The sequence below is a fragment of the Pygocentrus nattereri genome, chromosome 16 (assembly GCF_015220715.1).
Source record: "Pygocentrus nattereri isolate fPygNat1 chromosome 16, fPygNat1.pri, whole genome shotgun sequence".
In the NCBI taxonomy this organism is placed as follows: domain Eukaryota; kingdom Metazoa; phylum Chordata; class Actinopteri; order Characiformes; family Serrasalmidae; genus Pygocentrus; species Pygocentrus nattereri.
This window is the reverse complement of record NC_051226.1, coordinates 14,067,827-14,089,371: the sequence shown is the minus strand read 5'-3', so window position 1 is coordinate 14,089,371 and position 21,545 is coordinate 14,067,827. Positions and strand designations below refer to the sequence as shown.

Genomic DNA, 21,545 nt, shown 5'->3' with positions numbered 1-21,545 from the left:
TCTCTCGCTTTTTCCTCTTCCTCCACCTCTCTCATCTCTGCTTTATTCCTCTCTCGCACTTTTTCCTCTCTATTCTCCTCTCTTATCTCTCCATCCTTCCTCTCTCTCGCTGTTTCCTCTTGTTCCTCCTCTCTCATCTCTCCATGTCTTTCTCTCATGTTTTCTTCTTTTTCCTCCTCTCTTATGTCTCCATCCTTCCTCTCTCTCACCTTTTCCCTTTCTTCCACCTCTGTCTCTCCACTCTTCCTCTCTTTCACTTTTTCATCTTCTTTTTCCTCCTCTCTCATCACTCCATCCTTCCTCTCGCCCACTTTTTCATTTTCTTCCTCCTCTCTCATCTCTCCATCCATCCCCTCTCCCACTTTTTCCTCTTCCTCATCCTCTCTTATCGCTCCTTCATGTCTTTCTTTCACATTTTTCTCTTCTTCCTCCTCTCTCATTTCTCCATCATCCCCCTCTTCCTCAGGGATGGATATCATAGATGCCTGAGCAGTCACCCAAGTCTCCAGGACTTTTTCTTTCTCCTCATTTTCTCCTCTCCTCCTGCCTCTTGTTCTTTCCTCATCCTCCTCTGCATCCATTACCTCACTCTGTTCCTTCTCTCCATCATCTTTCTCTCTTTCTCCCTCTGCTTCTGTGGAAGCTATGGGTTCCTGGCTGCTGAACTCTTGTGTTGGCAGTGCAGGTAAAGGTCGTGAAGGGGGCTGAGTGGAACTGATACCAGCCTGGACTTGAGCTGTGATCTGGGTGTCCGACTGATCTGCATTACAAGCAGAATTCTGGGCGATGGAGTTAGATGAATGGGGCTGAGGGTGTACCAAAATATCGCTTTCTGATTGGTCCAGACTTTGAGCTTCAAAGTCTGCGGTGGGTGGGGGTGGACGAGGGTAAAAATCCAAGCTTTGAACTATTTCAGTCAATGACATTTGTGTGTTTATTGGTGAAGACGGCTGAAGAATGATGACTGATTCAGGAATCTCTACTACTATTTGACCACTAGGGGGCAATTGAGATTCCACTGTTTGTCCATTAGGGGGTGATGGAGAGACCATTGCCTGGCCAACAGGAGATGGTAAGGAGACCATAGTTGGACTCTGGGTTGAGGTAAATGGAGATATGGAGGGAGAGACTGCCGTTGGAGAGTGTGTGTGCTGGGGTTGGATGTGTGTGTTGTGAGCGAGTGCTGTGGGGCTCTGCGGTGTTGGAGTTGAAGGAAAGATAGGAGAGAGTGGATTAGGGCTACAGGGAGAAGAGGGGGAGGAGGAAGACGATTTAACGAAGATAAAGGCGTCAGTCAAACTGCGATGGACCTTCCAATTAGAACTCCTCACTGAAAAAAAGAATGATCAAAGTCTGCATTTAGTAAGTCTAAATCAGAAGTCAAAACTTTCTTTTTCTCCTCCTTTCTCTTTCTGTTTCTCTCTCTCTCTCTCTCTCACCCACCTGTACGTGGTGAGTCGGGTGGGATTTGTTGGGTGTTGGAGGATGAAGATGAGGACAGCGAGAGCTGTCTGAAAAACTCTCTCGGATTGCCTTTGCGCTGAGACACCAGAGCAGCTGCCTCCTGCAGGACAAAATCAGCATTACAGCACCTCAGAATGGAAGTTATTTAGTTTTAATGTCAATTATGAGGACATTTCTCATAATTCTGACTTAATATCTTATAATATTTCATTTTCATATGTACATATCAGGTAAGACTGATTAGTGATTTTCAAAAAGAATTCAATATTATGTACTAAACTATGTATAAGTCAGAGACCATCCATAGATCGATCTCATCTCCTGCCAAAAAAGCCATAATTGACCCTAGTAGACTATTACAGACTATTCATGTATCTGTTAAGTTTCTCATTACACAGAGAAAACATTACACAGAAGCTTTAACAACTAAATATAACACTTTTTTCAGTTTTTAGTGTGTCCACTTTTTGCCTTTATTACACACACACACACAGACATTTTCTAAGCCGCTTCTCCCTCAGGGTCGCTGAGGGGTGCTGGAGCCTATCCCAGCGGTCATTGGGCCTTTATTACAGCATCCATTAATTTCAGGAGACCTGCTTCCAGAAATCTGCAGGGATATTTTTCCACACCTCCAAAATTCAGTCTTAGAAGTTTTTCCTTTTCTCACAATTCAAGTAATGCCAACACATTCAGTGATGTTGAGGTCTGGACTCAGGACTGGTGGACTGGTGGTCGGTCCATTGTTCAGCTTGTTTGTTTGATGTGTCTGTCTCCTTTTCTCAGTGAGCTCTTGTTGACAGCTACACATCCTTTCAGACCCATAGCGCTGAGTTGTCTTCTCACAGTGGAAGGATGCACAGAAACACCTGTGGATGTTTTCAGATCTGAAGCAGCTTGATTTTCTCCTGTTTCTCAAAGATGAAAGCTTTAAGCGCTGTTTATCTGATGGGGACAGTTTTTGTGTCTACCAGGTCTTTTAGGTGATTGTTAGGAGGCCAATTTCTCTGGAGTTTTTAATGATTTTTATCTCCAGTTTTGGAAACTCATCTTTTGTTTACATATTTCCTTTGGGTGTTCTTCTCCCTTATGCACATGGATTATGTTACATCTAATCTAAGAATTATCTCCTGAAAAATAAGTAGCTTATACTTAATGGTCATATTGTCTAGGAATTAAATAAATGAAGGGGGTCTCTGACTTTCACACAGTACTGTATTTCAGATAAAACTCACGGCTGCTTTCTCCACTGATTCGGAGTGTGAGATTCGACACCTCATGTCCTCCTCAAACTGCTGCTGCTGCTGAGCCTGCCACACACATATACAAAAATATACAAGGAAACACAGCATAAACAAATACTCACCAACATTTATTTATTCAGTGCTGCTTTCAAGTGCTGAATTTGCTCTTTCAAGTTTAAAGTAAACACAGTTACCCATTTGAGATGCTCCTGTTTGTGTTTCTCTGCTTCTGCTTGAGCCTGTAACTGCCTGAAATCAGAAGACACCTGCAGTTAGACTGTTGTTGAAACATAAGTACATAAGAGATTAATAAGCATTACTAATGTCTCAACTAGTCATTAACTAATGATACATTATTTCACATTTTATTAAGTAGTTTATAAACATTACTAAATGGTTAAGTAATATCTCAACGAATCAATTAGTGACAGTAATGATAGCGAGCATGTAGTTTTAGATTTTATTAAGTAGCTTATTAATGTGTTCCTTAATGTGACCCAACAATCGGGACCGAAAGAACTGAGCACTAATAAACAATTTATTGAAGTCTATATATGATAATATCTAATAAATGTGATAAAGTAATAATTCCTTTATACCTTAAACACTAAAAGATATTAGGACAAGCATTAGAGTTAAACCATCAAATAGCCCCGCATCTTCAGGTGTTATCACTGTTCCTAGTAATAAGTGCCCAGTTTCCCAAACAAATCTTAAGATTATCTAAACTGGCAGAGAGAGTTTTCAGTGCAATACTTGCTCTACCATTCTAACATATTGGTTTAAATATTATATATCATATTACATACACAATTCTTGTTGAAGGTGTTACTTTGTCATTATTAATAATTATTTAATGTTATTTGGCACATATTTCATAAGAACCACTTCTTCAATGCATTGTTCAATAAACATTACACAACCAGTCTATACTTTATGAAAGAGATATGATATACTGTAACACAATAATAAACTGTTTAATAATATCTCAAAAAAATGTGCTGGTTACCACTGCAATTGTCAGTTGATGATCATATTTTACATTTTACATTTAGTAATGCTTATTTCTCTCTAAAGTACGGTTAATTAATTTACTCTTGGTGTAAATTGTTACCACTGTTTAACTCGGAGGCTAAAAGGAGAAAAAAGAACATCTTCTTTGTAGAAATACTGGTTTTGAATTTGGTTCCGTCTGCACTGCTAATTGTTGCCAGGATTTAGCACACATTTTCACAGTGAAATACTGTATTCATCATTTTATCTCTTTTTAGGATATTTTTTTGTAGTGTCACAGTGAATTACATGAGGTTGATTTTGAGAGATATGACAAGAACTGAGACGTAAAAAGGCATAAACATTTTAATAAAATAATTTTAAGTGATTTTAATCTGACATTTCAGGTTTGGGGTTTTAAAGACTTTAAGGGTTTTAATGGTTTAAAGCTACACTATATAAATTTTGGAGATATGGAGCCCTCATTAGGGGAAATGTGTAAAGGCACAAAACCTGAGGAAGAACACTTTAAAACGTAGGTTGTGCTTCCACCTCCTTCCCTGAGTGGATGAAGCTGATGTTTGAGGGTGCGCTGAATAAATATTCAAAGAGAACTCAGTCTAACTTGGTGAAGGATGTGAGTAAATGATCTACTGCTATGCGGCAGTCGTGGGATATGAGAAGTACTGAGAAGTAAAAAGGCTGGAGGTTAGGGAGCTGGCCTTGTGACCGGAAGGTTGCCGGTTCGATCCCCAGGGCCAACAGTCCATGACTGAGGTGTCCTTGAGCAAGACACCTAACCCCCAACTGCTCCCCGGGCGCTGTGGATAGGGCTGCCCACCACTCCAGGCAAGTGTGCTCACTGCCCCCTAGTGTGTGTGTTCACTAGTGTGTATGTGGTGGTTAAATGCAGAGGTGGAATTTCCCCGGTTGTGGGATCAAAAAAGTATCACTTAATCTTAACTTACTACTGTCATATCTTCAACAGTGTAATGTTGATTTTACATTTGGGTAGTAAACATCGAGTCGGACCTTCTTTCTGAGCCTGTGCATGTGACATTTATACATAACAATGTATAATGTGGTATGAAAAATTCCTGTAGAAATTACCTGAACTTTTTAGGTTTCACAGGATTTCAGGCTTTACTGTTTGAGTCACAGCAGCACACAAACACCATATTTTAGCATGTTTTTTGTCTCCAGTCTAAAGCCAATGTGTTTATGGTAAAGTGATTTGTGCTGAACCTTTGCTCTTGTATCTTCTTCAGTTTCTCATTCATTCTTCTCTCCCTCTCCTCCGCCTCCCTTTTTTCCTGCTGCACTCTCTCTCGCTCCCTCCGTCTCCTGTCTTCTGCCGCCCTCCGGCGCTCTTCCTCTTTACGCTCCTCTTCCTCTCTCTGTGAGAAACACACACAATTCCTGGAACTACAAAGGATTTCCAGAATCACCTTTGACAGTGGATGATAATCCAAAACTCTCAATCTGAGGTAAAATGGCTTTATATACAATCATATACAAAACCTTCTTCTTCTTCTTCTTCTTTTTTTTTTTTAAACTTTTTTACGGAATTTGAAAATTTCAGCTACTCTTTACAAAGTGTGGGAATTTCATGAAGAATTTCCTAGAATATTATCTTGAATCTAGAGGTTCTTTTTCCAACAGCAATGATTCATAGCCATTGCTTTTAATAAAAAAATGTTTATGTTCAGAATGTCTTTTTTTTTCAAAAAAGTAATAATTAGATAAAGAGATATTAGATAAAAATTAGATAAACTTATTTACACTATCCAACACACCTACTTATAGAAGGGTCTTTCTTTAATTTAACTGTTTTCCATCTCTTAGAAAAACAGACATTAAAGCTTTTTAATACCATATATGGAATTACTGGAGTTAGAAATATTAGCCCACTGCCAAACAACTGGCTCAAACACATTAACAAGGACAAATATTTTGATACATTCTGACGTTTTACAGAGTAATTAGGATTATAATTACTGGGCTTTAATATTTTACAGCTCTAAGGCTGCTAATAATGCAAAGTACTATACTCCATCCATCCATCCATCCATTTTCTAAGCCGCTTCTCTGTCAGGGTCGCGGGGGGGTGCTGGAGCCTATCCCAGCGGTCATTGGCAGAAGGCAGGATACACCCTGGACAGGTCGCCAGTCCATCGCAGGGCAGACAGACAGACACAGACAGTCACTCACACACTCACACCTAGGGGCAATTTAGCATGTCCAATTGGCCTGACTGCATGTCTTTGGACTGTGGGAGGAAACCGGAGAACCCGGAGGAAACCCACGCAGACACGGGGAGAACATGCAAACTCCACACAGAGAGGACCCCGGTCGCCCAGCCGGGGAATCGAACCCAGGCCCTCCTCACTGTGAGGCGACAGCGCTACCCACCACGCCACCGTGCCGCGGTGCATATATATACTATATATGCTAAATTAATGAATGGCCTTCTAATGGTGGCACACTAGTTTTGACATACTAATCAATAGGGTAGTATGTTGTTTTGGAGGCAGTATAAATGTCACAAGTTTTATATTAATTCTTATTTATTTAATTGTTATTATACTGTCAATATTGCTTAAAATACACACACAGAGGTCTTTTAAGATGCTTATACATCTGGGTCGCAGGGAGCTGGACCACTCCATAGTAGAGCTTGTTTAAAATATTTATTTATATTTTATATATATTTTATATATATATTTGCAGAAAAGGGAAGGGTGTAGTCACTTTTGTGATATCACAAAAGTGACTACACCCTTCACAATTTTGTAAATATTTAATTATATATTTTCATGGGACAACACTAGAGAAATAAAACTTGGATATAACTTAAAGTTCACTGTGAGGTGGACTCACTTGTGTTGCCAGCTATTTAGACATTAATGGCTGTGTGTGGAGTTATTTTCAGAGGACAGTAAATCTATACAGCTATACAAGCTGTACACTGACTACTTTAAATTATATCCAAGTTTTATTTCTATAAAATCCCAGACTCATCCATCAGATTGCCAGACGGAGAAGCGTGATTCATCACTTCAGAGAACACATCTCCACTGCTCCAGTCCAGCGGCAGCGCTTTGCACCACTGCATTCGACGCTTTTCATTGCTCTTGGTGATCTAAGGCTTGGATGCAGCTGCTCCATCATGGAAACCCATTCCATGAAGCTCTCTATGCTGTTCTTGAACTAATCTGAAGGCCACATGAAGTTTGGAGGTCTGTAGCGACGGACTTTGCAGAAAATTGCCAACCTCTGCACACTATGGGCCTCAGCATCTACTGACCTCGCTGTCATTTTATGTGGCCTCCTTTGTTATAATAGCACTGTCAGTTAACTGTGGAATATTTAGTAGCGAGGAGATTTCACGACTGGACTTGTTGCAGAGGTGGCATACTTTCATGGTACTACACTGGAATTCACTGAGCTCCTGAGACCAACCCATTCTTTCACAAATGTTTGTAGAAGCAGTCTGAATTCAATTACTTGGATGGATGAGTGAATACTTTTGGTGATATAGTGTATATAAAGCATAACATTTATATATAATACTAAATACTATCTGAGAAATGTGTTGGTGGAACATTTCAGAAAACTTAAACACAAATTATTTGTCAAAGAAGGAAATTTCAAGCATTTACTGTAAACATAAGCCCTATATTCAGAATGTCTTTCAGATTACATACATACATACAATCAGGAGGGTCCAAACTTTTAACTGGTACTGTATTTCTACTTGCCCTGCAATGGACTGGCGACCTGTCCAGGGTGTATCGTGCTTTCCACCCAATGACAGCTGGGATAGGCTCCAGCACCCCACCGCGACCCACAAAGATAAGCAGTTTAGATGATGGGGTGTGTGTGTGTGTGTGTGTGTGTGCGTGTGCGTGTGCGTGTGCGTGTGCGTGTGCGTGCGCGCGTGTGCGCGTGTGTGTGCGCGTGCGTGCGCGTGCGTGCGTGCGTATCAGTAATAGTGAGACAACCATACCAACTGATTTCAGTGTTATTCAGTATTAATGTAAATGACTGGATATTCACCTCAGCTTGAGCCCAGAAGTTCTCTCGGTGCGTTTTGCGTATTTCTGCTGCTGCTATGGTCCTCTTATAATTAGTTCCCTGTCAAAAGAGGAGGATGTAGTAAACAAGATAAAAATACACACAAACTCATGCTTCAAGATGACTGCCTACTGCTGTTTGTTATGTTCAAAATACTTTTATCAATGCTTATCAGTGGATAATCCACATAAGAACATCTATTAGAAACTACTCCACACAAGTGTGATGATTTAGGCCTGCAGTTTGCATGATACTAATTAGTGAACGTAAGCTTCCATTACTTGTTAGCTACATTAGCATCTCCATTGCAAAACTAAAGATGGAAATTCATTACATTACATTAGTAACACTCACTACAATTGGAGATACTGCTTTAACTAATCAACTGATTAGCATTAATTCAATTAATTGACTTCATAAGATCAGAATCACAGTTCTCTCACTACAGTCTCCTCTCTGTCCTCCTGTCGTAAACCTCGTCTCACTCTCTCTCTTTCCATCACCTCTGCGACCTTAGAGGCCACTGAAAAAATCCTCTCCTCTGTAACGTCCTCCACAGAAGAAGCAGGGAGAAAGAAATGCACCTCCTGCAAGAGACAGAGAGAGAGAGAGAGAGAGAGAGAGAGAGACTTTGTATGTTGTGGGGGGAAAGGACCACTTTAACCACTCCTTTCATATGTGTGGATCATTTGGAAGCCTGCAGGGATGTATTTATTTCCTGACAGCCAGGAACAGCACAATGTTCAATAATTTCTCCACACCTTCCACTCCAATAACTCTGCTTCAGACCATCTGCAGTAACAACAGTCCATTTCACATCAATGGCAATGGGATGGAGCTAATCTGCTGCAGGCTGAATGAGTGATCATAAGGAAATATGTTTGTGGTTGTAACCACATAATTGTGATGAATTCAAAATGGGCTCCTTTTGCAGCTTGGCTTTAAATATATGGACTGGGCAGTGAGCTTTAACAATGTTTACACAATGCCTTTTGTGTGTTTGACCTTAAAAAAGGCTTTGATAGCAGGAACATGAACGGCACACTGAGCTCTACGATAGTCATCCACATCTTTTCCCACCTGAAACACAAACACAAAGAGAATGGGGGTGAAACACTGTATACAGTATCAGAATTATTAACATTGTGTTTATCTTGCTGTGTTTTGGGGACTTCTTGTTGTGGCAGCAACAGAAAGTTGCCAAAATTGTCAAGTCAAGACATAGCAGAGTAACAAAACACAGCCCTGTAGGGCTTAAGAAAGCTCAGACGCCTGGGAAAAAGTTAACTTAAATTTGATTTGAAAGTGTTTTGTGTGGGAGATGATCTTATAAAAAAAGGGTGTCCATAAATTGGGGGCTGCCTCAGAGAAACCTCAAACTCCTTCAACCAAGACCATGGAACATTTTGTTGAAGCAACTGATTTGATGATTTTAAAACTCTTGAAGTACAAAATCGACAAATGAGATCAGTAATATAATGTGGAGCCTCACAATGGAGAGCTTTCAATACAAATAATAAAACTATAGGTTGTATTTCATACTGGACAGGAACCAGTGGTGGGAGACCAAGACAAGAGAGATACTTTGCCCTTTTCTGGTACCATTCAGAAGCTTAGATTTTCCGTTTGGAATTACAAGGTGAAAAAATTTAGTTATTTACATTATTCTTATTCTGTGACAACTTCTTAACATTATGTGAGGTCTTTTTTGAGCTGTGTGCATTTTGGACTCTTTAGAAAACAAAAGTTCTATCTCCAAAGTCAAACTCTAACTTAGTTCTATAAGGTTATACCTTTGAGCCAATCAGCACTTTGAATACACACTAATGGGCCAATCAGGTTCTGCTTCTATGACATGTCACAGCTCTGCTCAGTAACTGCAGGAAAAGTTTATAAAATTTTACGAAACGAGAAAACAATGTGCTGAAACTCTACTTGTCTTCCTGCAGTTCTTTAAAAACTCTTACTGCCTTAAATTTATAAATATTATGCCTTAAAGCTAATTAAATTGTAATCATTTGAATTGATGGGGTCTTAATTACAAAATAAACATTAATTTCATTCATTCATCCATCTTTTGTTTTCTTCTTTCTCTCAAAATAAGAAATTTTGGCTCATTAGAGTCACATTTCTGACCTCATACTGCCTTCAGACTGACCTGCTAGACTTGCTGGGATAGTTTATTATAGTAGCTGGTTGCTATCTAACCAAAAGCAAACTTAAACTAATGGCTCCTACCTAAAACTGACCTCTGCACTGGACAAAATTTTAGCACTGACTTTTTGTACTTATCCTATCAGTCAATGTTTCTTTGAATAAGAATAATATGATCAGTTCTGAAACAATGCATACATGTTATAAAAAAATACTAAAATAAATGTCACACAAATGTCATAGTAAGCATTAAATTGAACTTTCTCATATGTGTAGACACTCTGTTAGAATACAAATTTTATGTTTTAACACAAATTGTGAGTAAACTGTTCCATAAAAATCTTCTTTTCACATTTTGTCAGATAGAACCTTATAATTCCAAGCAGAAAGTAAATGCTTGGGATTAGAAGGTTCTGTCTGCATTTGACATCTAATAGGATTTTGATATTATACATTTAAAATAAATGTGGGGTGTGTGTCATTTTCATGTATGAAAGAGATGAGTTCCACATGTCTAAGGGGACAAGATAATGCATTTCGGATCAGCTGCAGGACAGAGGTTGACTGACAAAGTCCCAGATGAAGAGAAATTACAGTAATCAATACGTGAAGAGATGAAATAATGAACATTGGGCACAGTTCAATAGATAAATGTACAGACAGATTGTGTAAATTACCCAGATAATCATGACGATATGGGTCTGGGCAGTGTTTGGCCGGTCCACTCTGCAGAGCCCGTAGAGGGGTCGTCTAGGGTGGAGCTTATTGACCAGTTCAGATACACCACCCACTGAAAAAAGCAAAACTTATTGTGTGGACAGAGAGGATATATTTGAACACAGTTAAATGAACGGATACTTGCTACCCAGTATGGTTGGTCAAGATATGGCACATACAAACAACTAAGCTATGTGTTTTGGTTACCACTGGCTACTGCCCAAAAATCTTAGGCACCTAAGCCAACTGTATCAAACCATTTATCTCGTCTGTAAATGTGTTTTGGTCAGTAAACACTTTATATAACATTAATATAAATACAACCATATGCAAGTGTTTGAACACCCATGGTCAAATTATGTTGATTTTCTAAGTGAAAACAAGTCAACACTACAGAAAACCAACAAAAATATGCTATATTCTGTTCATTTTGTGCATTAAAAGTATTGGGAGAAAACTACAGATAAAACTTAAATGTGCCATAACTTTTGCACAGGCCACCATTTGCAAATTAACAGTAATTGTGCATAAAAATGTGTGGAATGTGTTCTTTAGAGGATTAAACTTACAGAATGTGGCCAAAAGTATGTGTACACCTGACCATCACATGTGTATATCCCATTGCAAAACCATGAGCTGTTTTTGCTCTTGTATGCTCATTTCACAGTAGTGCCACTTACAGTTGACCGGGGCAGATCTAGCAGGGCCAGAATTTCATAAACTTACTTGTGGAAACTTGTGGTATTCTATATCAGTGCCACGTTTCAAGTCTCTGAGCTGTTCAGTATGACTCATTGTACTGCCAGTGTTGCCAGACTGCATGGCTATGTGGTTGATTTTATACACCTGTTAGCAATGGGTCTGGCTGGAACTCCCGAACTCATTAATTAGAAGGGGTGTCCACATACTTTTGGCCATAGTGCATATATATACAGCACTGATAAGCGCACACTTACAAACACTTTTTGTGCTCATGTGTATTTTCTTACCTCCAGAGTCTGCCAGTTTGAGCCGGTTTGTCACACCATCGTAAGCAAACAGTGCCCTGTTAACAGAAACACAGAGAGGCAAAACATTAACAGCAGCTGTAAACTCTGTATTTAACGGGCAGTTCTTTCTGTGCAAAAATGCAGTTCTGCACTTCAGGATCAAGACTGAACTCTGCCGTACTGGAACATCAACTTAAAGACTGCTCATTTATTACAGTACTTCAGAAACTTTAGCTAACAGGACTTTTAAGAAAGGGTGCTGGCTTTGAACATTAGGTATTATTTTTAATGAATGTTTATTTAATTAATTGTATATTCTACAAAAGCTACATTTTGTAAAACTGAAAGAGCAAAATCAGTTTTCATAGGTTAAAATTAGGATTAGAACATTCTAACAATACACATGTTTTATAGTTACAGTATTTGGTGGACACACTGGTCAAATTGTAAGATACACTTTTCAATGCAACATAAAATATGATTGCTGGGAGTCTGGGGCTGTCTGAGTGCTCCCATTGGTATAGCATAGGGTTCTTGTCTGGGGTTATTAAACCCCCATCTGCGGCACTGAGGGCAAAGATATTACCCACTATACCAGGGGTGTTCAATTTTTTTTCAAAGAGGACCAGATCATAGGAGTAAAAATATCTGAGGGCTGAAATATTATTCACAAATGATTCAAAATGATCCAAATAACAGCTTATAGAATAGGAACTGTAAGCTAACTCCGATTAGACGTTGGTGCTGTGAGACTTGGGTAGCTGCAGCTGCTTTAGTTTCTCTCCTGAATATTTAGTGGAATGCTCATGCTTTGTGTCATGTCTATTAATATTGAATTCATTTGAAATATGACACACTTGCATTTGCTTTGGATCTCAATAAAAATGTTAGGTATATGCTACATGGCTGCAGTCTTGACTAAATGTGGTTCAGTAAATGTAGCTGCAGGTCTGTTCAGAGAAGAAAGGCTCTTAAACTTTATCTTACTTTGTTGCTGTGCATTACTTTGTGATTTTACAGTGCTGCTGCCACTATCAGGTGAAAGGAAGAACTGCAGTGTACTGGCTGGCAGACTGCTTATAACACACTGTAAAACAAAAACCATGGGCAGTTAAAAACTACAGGCTGCATTTGGCCTTGGGGCCAGACTTTGGACACCTAGGCACTATATTGTACCAACCACAATCTATGCAGCCTTTAATTTGAAAAGATGACTAATATCACCGTATTGTAATGAGAATTAGCTGTAGAGTGTAATTATAAAAGTTCAAACAGCAATGTCACTACTAGATATCACTACTGAAACTACAGTAGTATACATATGAAATGTCAGATAGCTAACCAGCCAGTAAGGTTAATCTTGAACTTACTAGGACATAAGTCTTCGTGATCTTACATTCTCCGACAAAAAGGTACGTAACTGTCACTGGGGCTGTATCCCTCTTGTGACTGGGGTGGTACCCTCAAGGGTACATCTCAGTACCTTTAGTCAGGGACCATAACTGAACCATAATCCACTGAAATCATATTTTCTAAGTTGTATTGACTCCACACACCCCGCCTCGTCTCCAGGCTTTTTATTTTACTGTTCTGTTATAAAACATTAGGATATGAAAAGGTACAAATATGTACTTTTAACCTGGAAAAACTTGGTTAAGGTGTACAACTGGACCTTAAAACCAGATTGAGGGTCAATTTACATTGTTTGTACATTAATAACCAAAAAAAAGGTATCGGCACAGAACCTTTATTCCTTACAGTGTACCAACTTCTCTCAGTGATTTCCTATCACAGGTGTTTCATTCCCTTTGAGAGTCTTCCAGAACCCTTTCTCCTGTGTTATTACGTACATGTGTTTTCTGTTTTTGCAGCAAGTTTGTGAAATGGAGATTAGGTGTAGCTAATTTGATTGAAGTGTTTTGTGAATTTACATCACATTTATGTGTTTACAGCAGGTTTTCCAATGTACGCTGGATCTTTTCGGTCACCGTACAAAAGAGCCTTACTATTATTACATATACTTGCAAAAATTGTAATACATATGATATATAACACTGACAATGCGTAAAATGTGTGTGTGTGTGTGTGTGTGTGTGTGTGAAAACACGTATTGCGCTGCTCTACTCCTCTGGGTATTCTGTAATCTGCTCACACCCAAAACAAAGAAGCCATTCTGTACACTACTTCAACCTATTCAGTAGTAAGAATGAACCCTCTAGAAAGTTCATCAAGATTACAAAAGCCCACCAGACGTTTAGCTGACATAACCTCAGGAACATGCTCAGTGGATTAGTTCAAATATGTCCGTGTGTTCTCATAATCAGTCAAGAAAGAGCAGAATAGTCACACAGGCCTTTAATCCCTTGCAGCACTTAAAGTGAAAATCTAATTTACTCTTTTTTCCAAACGTAGTGGTTCAGCCAAGACATGTATCTGAAGCTACGAGGCTAACATAGCTAAGAAGTAATGGAAGAGAATGCCATACCAGTTGGCATTGTGCTAGCTGCATGCTTAAATCATTGTAAACTGTTCTCAAACAGCTCCGATAAATAACCTCAAATAGACTTGTTTATGTGTTTTAGCCCCTGTTTATAGATAACAGGGTGTCATACAGCACCAGATACTGCATTAACAAGTCTATCTCTACTCAGTGAGGTTTGACGTAGTCCTGGGTGATATTTTGTCTATACTACACTGTGATATTAACATACTGTGTTACTTTTTTCGCCTTCCGCCTGATGACCGCTGGGATAGGCTCCAGCACCCCCCCTGCAACCCTGAGGAAGAAGTGGCTTAGAAAATGGATGGATGGATGAATGGATGGATGGATGGATGGATGGATGGATGGATGGATGGATGGATGGATGGATGGATGGATGGATGGATGGATACTCCTTTCCAGCTTTAATGATATGTCAGTAAATGATACTTGCTGGACATTCTAATATAATAGCAAAGAAATAGTGATCTTGCCAAGCAGTTTGTTTTTCAATTCTCTGTGTTATTCACTCATGGTATACATGAGTACAATTGCAATATATATATATATATATATATATATATATATCTCATTTATTAGTTTATTTATTGCTCCAGATTGATTTGAAATGTTTAAAATATATACAAATTAAATTAGTTTTATTTCTGTAAATATGCTTTCTTTCTGGCTACCATTACATTATTGTATAAGATTCTTTTGAGCATAATTTTAAGAAGAAAAAAAAAATCTGAAGAAAACTGTCCAAGCTCGAGTCAAGTCTCAAGTTAAGTGGTCTTTATTGTCATTCCTCAACATAGCTTGTATGCATTGGAAGGAAATGTCATTCTTCAGGCCTCATGGAACAACACAAAACAGCAGCACATCACTCAGGACAGAGGAGTAGACACAAGGCAGTGTGAAACCATCTGGGCATTATCGTGATAAATTATGTCCCAAAACAATACAGTAACTATTCTGAACATGATCTCATCATACTAGTAGAACACTGACTAACTGCATATTTCATTATAAAGAGAGCAAAACTAGCCAAGTTTAACTGGATTTAGTGCAAAACTGCAGCCCATATATAGATTAAAAATAATAATACAAAATAAAAAACATTTTGTAATTTTTCAGTTTTTGACATAATTTCAAAGTATCAAGGCCTTTACACTGTGCATAAATTTCCTGTTCTGTGGGTCAAATGAAATGGCCAACATTTACTTGGAAAACGTCTGGTTCCACTGACTTACATTAAATGTAAAGTATGCTTTTCCTTCACCTGTAAAGCTACGTTTTTAGTACAACCTGATACTGTAATGCTGTGAATGATTCAGACAAATATTTATCACAGTCACCCAGCACTGCCTTAAAGTTAATGTGTGTTGATTAAGGCATGCAGGTTTTATGACGCTAATTGCTGGCTATAAGCTTCCATTACTTGTGAGCTACATTAGCCTCATAGCTCAAGTGCAAAACCCAAAAAGGAAACTTCAGACACCAAACATGTCTTGACTAAACAACTACATCTGGGGTAAGGGGGGTAGGGGGCCATTTAAATCTTCACTTTCTCTTTAAAGCTGTTGAGGCTGAAACACAGATAATATTTGTACCTTTGTAACAGTCTGAAACTGAACAGATGAGAACAAAGACACTCACTCTGGAGATGCAGAAAGAGAGGGAGTGGTGGCGGAAGACAAAAAGACAGGAAGATTGGGGAATGAGAGCTGATTGTAGTCTGCTCCCACCGAACTGCACTGTTTACTGCCAGCCTTTGATAAGCGCAGTGAATACAGCTCTGTCCCTAAAGACCACCAACCGTTTACAGTGTTTCTGATTACTGTTATTATTCTCAAAACTATTGTCAATGCAAAACTCTGGAACAATGTTCAAGTAGCTCTAAAACATAGTGCTTTACTTATTCTGGACTGAAGTACTAATGTTTAACCCTTAGAAATCTAGATTATTATTGTCATTTTTGTCATTATACTATTTAAATGTAATGACATCATCACATTATACATAATAAATTACATTTACATTTAATTTCTGTTCTGTATTGACAGGTTTGAGTCTGTTTACTGTTTATTCTGGTGTCAAAGTGATGACAAAATCATGGCAAAAATGTAAATCATGTTTTTTTCTTTCTTTACAGTAAGTACAGTCTGTACATAAAACAGTACATTTACACCATATTCAAAGCAGATACAAAATATCTCCTCTACTGCTTACGCAAAAAATGCTTAATTATATTTACCCTAATATTAGTGTTTTTTGAGCAAATGCTTACTGACCAGATACACTGTAAAAAATAATATCTTAAGTGAAAACATCTTGAATGTAGTTTGTACGTCTAACATTTCTCACGATAACAGTGTTTAAGAATACTATGTTATTAAAAGCTGCACTATGTACGTTTTTTGTTAAAATTGAAAGAGTCAGGAGAAAAAACAAGCGAAAATATAGTGTTAAACTGAAAAATATTAGATATCTTTACAACATTTATGGATGTTTTCCCTTGCTAAGATATATTTTGCTGCTGTTGGACCAGAATCTTGTATCTCCTAAATTGTCACTTTACAGGAAATAACATAGTTTACTTTTAATGCAGTTCAATGGAACCAGACTTTTTTCCAAGTAATTCTGGGCCGTGTCTTTTGGTCCATTCATCTTGAAATTTTCACACACTACGAAGGACAGAAGTTATTTACAAATTATGTCAAAAACTGAAAAACAACAAAATTGAGATATGAGGTTTTAGTCTAACAGCAGTGACAGTAGTTTTTTAAATCTAATTTTCTCTGGTGCCTAAAGTAGAGGTTTTCAGGAGAGCTAATGCAGTGGTAATTTACAACAGGAGAAGAAACAGCAGAGCATCAGTACAGTTTGTTAGAAACAGACACAAATGTTTGAGGTGGGGACAAATTACACCACTTAGGACCATTTCCTGTCCATTCCCTACACACTGACCCAAGAAGGAAACAAGTGCCCTCTCACACACACCCACACACCCACATACACACACACACACACGCATACAGGGAGTTTTGTTGACATGCAACGACATTCTTTCTTTTAAAATGCGCTTCCGTTTGTAGCATTCTCTCTTTTCAATATGTTTTCTCCAACAATCAACAATGCGCTGTAGTACAAACAGGAAGCGCTCAGTCTGTCCACTTTAGTCACGGCTCTTGTTTAAAGGGGAATTCCACCGTTTTTTTAATCTCTGCATGATTACTTTGTTCAAATGTAAACAAAGGAATTCAAAGTGGTTTGATGGTCAACATGCTGTTCTCGAAACGTCTCAAGTCAGAATTGTTCACAGTGAAGGTGATAGGACCCAGAAGTCTAAGGGCCTCTAAAAACACCATCACAGAAAGTTACTACATGAAACAGTTACAACTTTGCATGTATCTGTCTGCCCTTAATGGCTTTTAAAAATGTGTTTCAGGTCTTAATCATACTGCAACACTAATGTCTCAGGTATCAGGCAGTGTATTCATTGTAATAACTTTCTGCTAGAGAGCTTTCAGAGACAAACACTGCATGTCTGGTTCCTATCACCACCACTGTGAGCATTTCTGACTCGATAAATTTCTCTAGAACAGACCATTTCACATCAAACTACTCTGAGTGGCTCTGTTTAAATCGAAGCCAGTTAATTATACAGAAATGTTGCAATGTGCAAGCCAAACATCCCTTAATGAAAGACCAGCCAAAAGAAAAGGTGCTAAACCTACACTTTGAAAAACATGGTTCTTCAAAGGTTATTTAGTGAAGGGAAAGGTTCTATTTGAACCATGAGTTCTACAAAGAACCATTTCATGTTTACATGATGGTTCTTCAGATTGATGGAAATTGTGTTGTATATGGTTCTAGTGCCAAAAGGGTTCTTCAGTTGTTACAATGTCAAGCTTGTAACAAGAGAACTATTTTTGGTGCTATAGAGAGCCATTTTCAAAACGGTTCTGTATAGAACCACAAACAACACAGTTCATCAGTCTGAATAAGCACTTCACCATGCAAAGAACCAGTTAAGCATTTCCAGTATTTGAAGTCAGTCAGACTGGATGACTAAGCCAAAAACTAAAAGTTTATACTCAATACTAGAAGCAGACACACTGTGATGGAACTGGAATTGTTGAAAGTGAGAAAAGCGAGGCAAAACGTCTTTAAAGCTTCATTAAAGAAGATTGGTTTAGCGTGTTATTCGGTGGTGATAGCAGCTACCAGTAACAACGAGGCTGAAGTTAGCTCCATCTTCGCCAGCTTCTTGTTCAAACGTTTCTGCCTCTGCGCCAGAATGTAACTGCCGCACCATTTAGTTAAGGTGGAACGGGAAAATCCGAACAAGAACCTGGCGAATAAGACGCTAATTTCAGCTTCGTCCAAAAATACCTCACTGTTAGGTCCACCACAGTTGGCTAAGTGGCTTCTCTTCAGAGTATTTCACAAATTTCTGGATTAGTTAGCTAACATCTAGTTAGCGTTAACTCACCGAAAACAGAGCTATTTTAGAATGAATACTGGCTTATACAGCTGTATAACTACCAGAGTATAATCATAATACTCAGTAAAAAATAATCCATAGACAGAAATTAAGAACTACGCGTGTACAGATACTACAACATTAACTACCATATTGTCCGCGTATTTATTGTGTGTAGCAGAGTGGCGCAGCGGAAGCGTGCTGGGCCCATAACCCAGAGGTCGATGGATCGAAACCATCCTCTGCTAACGTTTTTAATTTTTCTATGCTGGACACTTCAGAGTAACTCCTCTGACCTTACCTATATTAAAAGACATAACCTCTCTTTTAATTAAGCTTTAAGATGTTGTTTTAATACATAATAACTGCTATAATTGTATTTAATATGTATAAGTATAAGCCAACGTCCAGGAACATGGCAATCTTTCAGTAATGGGTGTACTCTGTTGATGTCTGTTAACCCGATGCCCCTTAATCCAATTTATTTAAAATTAGTAATTTTCAAATATGGAACATGAACTTCAGCCATGTATCAATATACCTATAAGCATATAAGTGCAACATATATCTAACAATAAATAATAGAAAACATTATTGCTATATGGGTGGTTTTACATATGTATGCTAGCTAAAGGTTTTTTGTATACATGTTGCTGGTGTATTTAATTTAGATTTTTTGCTTTAAAAAATCTTTCAGTCATGAATCAGACAGACAGCATATATACGATCCATATATTGGGTATATATGTGTTCACCCACCCATGACTATATATATATATATATATATATATATATATATATATATATATATACAATCAATGTATGTGTATGTGGCTAATATTTGATATTTGTCATGAATTAAACTATAATCTGAATATGAAAGTTTTTTATGTGTATGGAGAGAAGCCATAGTGTTTAAATTCAGAAACATGAGTATAATAATAATTTACAACAATTGTACTAAATATGCATTTAAAAATACCCCAAAACTCAATTTTCTCTTTAAATAATTATTTTCTGGCTTATAAACACACAAAATTGCCAAAAGAGTACCAGTTTCTCATACCAGTTTGTGGATGTTCGTGGGTTCAGCACATCTTCTTTAGCCGTTATCAGAGATAAATTGTAGGTGTCCAGATTAATATCCTTACTTGACTTCATGGTGATGCTGAACTGTCTGCTGTTTGAAAATTAAGAAGAATAGCAAGTTTTATCCCAGCCCAGTTTAGGCTACTTGAGTGACCATTAAACATGTAAAGACATGCACTCAGACCTGAATAAAGCAAAGCTCCACGTTTCCTGTGCCTAAAATAGCAGGCATTTGTGAATTGTATCCAAACTCTCAGGAAGTTGAGAGGCTTATGAAGCCACTCCCACTGATTTGAGATAAAAATTGCACTCTGGAGTTTTAAAAGGTCAGCCTCTGATCCCTCCTCTTTCTTCTTTTTGTGAATATTTTGCATTTCTGATCTGCTTTTAGCTACTGATTGTAGCCTAAGATGAAACACAGGGTCAGTAGTTGAACTGAAATATTATAATGTGAGAAGGAAGTTCTCACTTTTCTCACTTGTTGGGTAGAATGAGGTAATAAGTGATACTTTATCCCAATTTTAAAACTTCCTAGGAAGCACAAACTCTATAATCCCAGTCCGTCTCCTGGAGTAATTTAGCTTGTTTTTCCCTTCTCTAACGCCCTTGAGCAAAACTCATTAGTCCATTAAAGCCCTTCATGAGGTAAAAATGGGGATTAAAAATGCACAGTGAAGGGGTTTGTAGAAGTGTTGCGACTGAGACTGTAATGTGTATCAGTTACCAAATGCTCAGTTATGCAGTAGCGTGTGAAAGCTGGAGGCTCCAGTGTCCCATACTCTTCCTGACCCTGGCTGAATTTTTTGTTTACATCCTAACCCTGGGCCAGTGTTTGTTTGTTTATTTATGAATGACTCAATATGGTTTATTTATACTGAATTCAATAATCATTTTCCATATTAATCCTCTTGTGGGTCACTGTCATGCATCAACTCAGCTGCCGTGATTTCACTGAACAAGTTTGTATAGAATGAACACAATAAGAGTAATGACACTTATAATGAGACAGGACTCCAGACATGTTGTTTTTCCAGTTGATACTTATGAATATGAGCAAAAAGTATGTAAATATAAAGCATTTAGACAAATCAGAACTTCCTTTGGAACAATGTATTTTGTCAGACAAAGCAAAAATAACATTTTTTTGACAATAATTCAGCTCATGATATTTGGAGAAAGATGTTGCACATATGATCTCAAGAACACCACACTCATAGTGAGCTGAAGGTGGAGCATCATAGTATGGGACAGCTTATGAAGGTTGAAGGTGAAAGTGCTTCCATGGCCTAGTCAGTCTCACATTTGAAACTGTCCATCAGAAGGACCACTGTAACGTTTGGGGAACTGAAGACAGTTTTGTCAAGAGAAACGGGCCACAATCATAAAAAAACGAATTACCTCCTGTCTTAGACATCTTGAAGCTGTAATTGTCAACAATGGCTTTGCAATAAAGTACTAATAATATTAGTTAGTAGGGGGTGTGAATACTTTTTTTTACCCTATCAATTTTGTTTTTAGCCATTTGTTTGTTCATGCTCATGAAGTGTCACAGTTTTGTCCATATTTATACATACAAAGTCAAAAGACATGATTTGTGTAATGTGAAGTGGAAGCATACTAAACAGAAGAAAAGTTTTATCAAAAAAATAACAAAAACAGTTTCTGAGTACTTGCTCTCCTAGCATGTGTGTTCACTAGTGTGCATGTATGTGGGTGTTTCACTGCACAGGCGGGTTAAATGCAGAGGTCTAATTTCACAGTGTGCAAACACACAGTGACAAATGGTTTTAAAATTCTAGTGAGTTATAATTCTATACGTGCGTGTTAAAAACAAACACAAACAAAAATAA

The 21,545-nt window shown here is 38.0% G+C and overlaps 1 protein-coding gene and 1 non-coding gene across 2 annotated transcripts; one reads left to right on the top strand and one right to left on the bottom strand.

Annotated features, from left to right (window-relative positions):
* Positions 1–69: 69 nt before the first annotated feature.
* Positions 70–19,873, bottom strand: LOC108436587 (drebrin). The gene is made up of 12 exons (XM_017713165.1): positions 19,673–19,873; positions 11,639–11,694; positions 10,610–10,722; positions 8,784–8,858; positions 8,222–8,365; positions 7,761–7,838; positions 4,947–5,098; positions 2,903–2,957; positions 2,700–2,774; positions 1,444–1,564; positions 291–1,330; positions 70–147 (listed from the first exon to the last, which is right to left on the bottom strand). Exons 1-12 carry the CDS (start codon positions 19,765–19,767, stop codon positions 70–72), a joined length of 2,082 nt encoding a protein of 693 aa, XP_017568654.1. The 5' UTR covers positions 19,768–19,873.
* Positions 18,783–18,854, top strand: trnam-cau. The gene has a single exon. It is a non-coding gene; the product is annotated as a tRNA-Met (tRNA).
* Positions 19,874–21,545: the final 1,672 nt, after the last annotated feature.